The 5,195-nt window shown below is 27.1% G+C and overlaps 1 protein-coding gene across 4 annotated transcripts in view; it reads right to left on the bottom strand.

Moving 5' to 3' along the window:
• Positions 1 to 5,195, bottom strand: part of LOC108689321 — a 23,436-nt gene that overhangs the window by 10,070 nt on the left and 8,171 nt on the right. For 2 of the 4 annotated variants that reach the window (XM_018196050.1, XM_018196051.1), the window contains exons 8-11: positions 4,994 to 5,170; positions 3,496 to 3,915; positions 2,517 to 2,608; positions 2,287 to 2,435 (exon numbers count right to left, since the gene is read on the bottom strand). In XM_018196050.1, the coding sequence (XP_018051539.1) occupies positions 2,287 to 2,435; positions 2,517 to 2,608; positions 3,496 to 3,915; positions 4,994 to 5,170 (838 nt within the window). The remainder of the gene's footprint in view (positions 1 to 2,286; positions 2,436 to 2,516; positions 2,609 to 3,495; positions 3,916 to 4,993; positions 5,171 to 5,195) is intronic. The other 2 variants (XM_018196052.1, XM_018196054.1) reach the window with 2 other exon arrangements.

Genomic DNA, 5,195 nt, shown 5'->3' with positions numbered 1-5,195 from the left:
ACACACACACACACACACACACACACACACACACACACACACACACACACACACACATATATATATATCCGAAATTCACGAATTCGGAGTACAGCCCCTGATACTTTATGCTAAAAGAAACAACTTTTTCTTTTTTGCAAAATTGCATCTAACAAGTAATTTTGCAAAAGAGCAGATTGAAGTTATACGAATAAGCACAAAAATTATTTATTGGACGCAATTTTGCTAAAGAAAAAAGTTATTTAAGCATAAGTATCATTCTGTATTCCGAATTCGTGAATTTCGGATCACCCAGTATATATGTACATATATATACCTATATACACATATACACACACACACACACACACACACACACACACAGAGAGTGTCCTTAAATTTCAATATCACCCTGAGCAAGACTAGAGCGAACGAAACTGACTCAAAAATCTTTTACTATTTTGCGATTTCCGCAATGATTAACGAGATATTAATTACTAAAATCGCTAAATAGCCTGACAAGTCTTTCTAGAACATCCCACTCCTCGCGGCCCGCGCACCGAGCAATGGGCGTACACTTAATAATAGTAGGCTGGGTGGAACTATAGTTATCTATATATTTAAATATAAGAGTCTTTTAGGTCGTTGAAAACGAATTCAATGTCAAAATTAAAATAGTGGATATGGCAGATATAAAAACTTTAGAAATGTTCAAATTGTTGCAAAATGTATAGAAGTCTTCCATGACTTTGAATTTGTCCATTTTGAATTCGTATTTAATGATCTAAAAAACATAATGTTTAACTAAACAATTGAAAGGAATTTAGTAAATCGTTAATGATTGAATTCAGTTTTTTGCCATAAACATTTAATTATGAGTGTCTTATTAACTATAGCCAACACTAAAAAAACTTTTGAGGATTGAAAATCTTAACGTACTTAATTTTAATTACAATATATCCTCTACCTGACGTATATCTACCCCTCTTACAAACCCTTCCTATATCATTGAATTTTCCTTCCTACATATTTTTGTTACCACTTTCTTTATTAGATGACAGGATTATTTCAACTATTGAATGTTCTAGCATTACATCTCAGAATTCTACAGTATTAAGACTCGTTTGATATCTTTGAATTTTATAATTAAATAAAAATTGTACTCAAGTTTTTAATTAATTTAGACGATCTAACATTAATCATCTGCAGATATTTACTTGTTATTTTTTGTGTAACTTTTAATAATTGATTTTCGATTTAATTTGTAATATATAATATAGTGGTATAATGTTACAATAATTATTAATGATAACATTATATTATTAGTGATGCAATATTTTTGTTAATTATAGTTATAAAAGGAACATGAAGCGTTTTTACATTTATTCTACTTTGAATTCACTGTATCAACCTGATATTGATAAAAAGTTCACTGTATGATTATACCACATACCATGCAATTATTATTAGGTGACATTTGAATTCGACTAACATTAAGTTCCGATGATCATGCTGTTTTGTATCTAGAGCTTTACCTGCAATTATTCCACTTGCCAATATACGAGATAACATGTGCTTATCATAATTTAACTTCTTACATTGTTATCGTAACTTTTCAATTTATTGTATTATTGAATATTGAAAATGACCCGATAGGGATCGTCTATACAAATTTTTAGATTGTTTATAATAATATTATTACACACATAATATCCTGAGTGATTCTTCCTATATTATATTGTTTAATTTATTTAATTATTTGAACCGTAATTATTTATTGAATTATACAATATAATTTCTTCTATATGTCACATCGTAATTAATATAACAAGATATATAAAAATTGTCCTCTTTTACAACTATAAACGCGAATTTTTCAAAATTGTGATGTGATGGAACAATCAGCCCATACAGCACACTTTTCTGAGAGACAATTGGGAACAAGTTAAGGGACGTAGGGACGTTCTGTGAACATCTTTGGAATGTAGGAACATCTTTAGAACATTCCTTGGAATGTTCTATAAGTGGAATCTGTGCTATAAGTGGAATTCAGATTCATATTCAACGTTCAAAAAACTAAAAGATATAACTTCGTTCTAATTTTGTTGTTAAACAATGTTATTATATCTAGATAAGGAATCTATTAAAAAAAGATATACAAAGCTACTATGTCATTAATTGTCTTACAGCCATTTAATGATATTATAGATACTTACGTATATAACTAATGTATAATAATACAGATACAAATTTACAAAATACAATTTTAACAATTTTTTAAATAGAATAATTTTTCGTTTTACATACCTGTTATATCCGAGTTGTCTACATAAAATATGAGCTTCTTTTAAAGTCCAACTATTTCTAGAATCGCATACAATACCCCAACCAGGCAGCACACCTTGTACCTCAACATAACCATTGCTCGGCTCAGAACCGCCTCTCAAACGAATAATCTATTGATATATTAAATAAAATGTTTTTTGTTATAATTAAGATTAAATTTTTTTAATTTATCGTTATATAAATGTTCTTACCTGACCAGATATAGGCGTTAGTCGAACGGACTTTTTTGAATAAGTTAATGGATGCACTGGCGGCACGTAATAAACTGGGAATGACGGCTCTTCTATAATAAAATTAATTATTACTAATAAATTGTTATTAATTAAAATTAATTAATAATAAATGTTTTATTTACTTATATTTTATTTATTTATTTAACTATCACTTATTTGTGGATCCAATATAGAATGTAATATACAATATGATTTATATTGTCATGTATATTTGATATATATTTACACAGAATATATTTTTATATACTATACTACTATAATTTTTTCCCACAGTTATAATTAAAGTCATGCGAAAGCACAAAAAGCAAATACATGCAAAAGGATAAAATCAATTAAGTTAGTTAAACAAATTTAATGTAAATAAATACATAAATTGATATATAATACATAAATAATAACATACATGACATATAATACATATATTTAATAATATAATGTGTAAATAATTTTTATATAGTGAACATGTATATAACATTAAAAATAGAAAAGTTACATTTTAACTTTTTAGTGTTATCTAATATCCATGAATAATTATTATGTAAAAAATGTTGCACATAAAGTATATATTATAAATATTTAAAACATTTAATAAATAATAGCAATTAGTAAATAGAAAGATTTAAATTAAAACACAGTATTGATTTTAATTATCGACTTACAAATCTCACATTGCAACATTATTCAAAAAACGATATATTTTTTATATTCTCTGCAAAAGCTTAATCTAAAATAAGTTTATTTCATTATTGCATATACTTTGAGTGGCATAACAATGCGCAAGAAAGCAATTACGAATAAATCCATGCAAAAAAACAATTAAAGAATAACTTACCAAAATTTATTTTTTACGCACATGTATGTAGCGAGCACTCATTTTATAGATAAAAATACATAAATTTATATAAGTTTTAAATCATTAACTTATTAAATCACTAACCTTCTTGAAACGGGGCTGCTTCTATATTAAAAAGTTCGATATCGGTATTTTCCGGACTAATTTTCATAATGACTGATGAAGCCGTCGTTGTCTTGGTTTTATTTTCGAAAACCAGTCTAGGCTTCCAGATATTTTTGTCTAATACATCCACGTTGTAATCATTTATTTCAGGTTCTACAATATTTGGAGGTTTCAAATTTACATTACTTGTTTTCGTATCACCACTCCAGTTATCATCTTCACGTTCAATTAATTCACTAGATAAATTAAAATCATTTATGTTATCAGAATTATGCAACTCTTTTTCTTTCGCAGTATTTTCAAACTCCCGTCCTCTTCTTGACAACTCCAGTTTATTGGAAATTTTCTCTGTTGTTGTCATCAGCGTTGTCGTAAACAAAGTATAATCATTTTCAGAATCTATTAAAGAAAAAATATGTAGTTTTAACAAAACATTTAGATGTAAATTGCAAAATTTAAATATACAATTATTATATTTATTAACAAAATTATAGCATAAACAATCAATCCGATGGTAATTTTTAATGAATAACTATAATGGTTCCCAATGCATATTACATTAAGGTAAATAATAATTGCTCGTTTTTATCGATAGAGAAAGAGAGAGAGAGAGAGAGAGAGAGAGAGAGAGATTTTACAACACACACACACACACACACACACACACCACACACACACCACACACACACACACCCCACACACACACCACACACACACACACCACACACACGTGCATATTGTATATGTATATACAGGGTGTCCGGCGAGATTTCTGCCATGGAGCGCGTGTAGATAGAAAGGACTAAATTAAATCGAAAAGTTCTCTATCATTTTGCAATTTTCGCAATTAGGTAACGAGATATTAATTACTAAAAATTGCTGAAAATTGATCTTCAATAATTTTTAACTTGAATATCAACTTTACAGAAAAACTGCAAGAGATAAAAATTGTTTATTTTTTTCTCATAGAACTTTAAGAATTTTTTCAGAATTTTTTTATCAATTTTTTAATACTACATTTTCTTATTTTTATCAACAGAGAAAATACGGTATTAAAAAATTCTGAAAAAATTCTTAGAGATCTATGAAAAAAATAAACAATTGTTTCTTGCAGTTTTTCTGTAAAGTTGTTAGTATTTGAGTAAAAAATTATTAAAAATCAATTTTCGATAAATTTTAGTAATTAATATCATTAATTATTGCGAAAATTGATAGAGAACTTTTCGACTCAGTTTAGTTTATTCTATCTACATACACTCTATGGCAGAAATCTTTCCGGACATCCTGGAAATATAGAAAATTTTAAAATTAAGAATTAAAGATATGATGATAATATAAATTCAAAACAATTGAGCATTAAAAAGAAAATCAGCAAGTAATGTAAAATAAAATTAACCCTAAAATTAGTGTAAATTGAATGGCCAAATAATATATTTCAATAATAAAATAATATATTTTAATAACGTAATAATTATACTGTTAAAAATGTTGTTCCAGTTGATAGGTTTTTGAGTACTATGTGATTGATGGCTCTTTGAATGCTGATTATCTTCAATTTCTTTTGTGATGTAATGACCTTTTATGCCATTTGCATTGACATATATTCCATTTGGATAAAAGTTTGATCTTGGATGTTCAGTTGTATTCGTAGATTCTACAAATTACAAAGCGTTAGAGAG

Source organism: Atta colombica, unplaced genomic scaffold (assembly GCF_001594045.1).
Source record: "Atta colombica isolate Treedump-2 unplaced genomic scaffold, Acol1.0 scaffold269, whole genome shotgun sequence".
NCBI classification, from domain to species: domain Eukaryota; kingdom Metazoa; phylum Arthropoda; class Insecta; order Hymenoptera; family Formicidae; genus Atta; species Atta colombica.
This window is presented reverse-complemented; position numbering and strand designations above follow the sequence as displayed.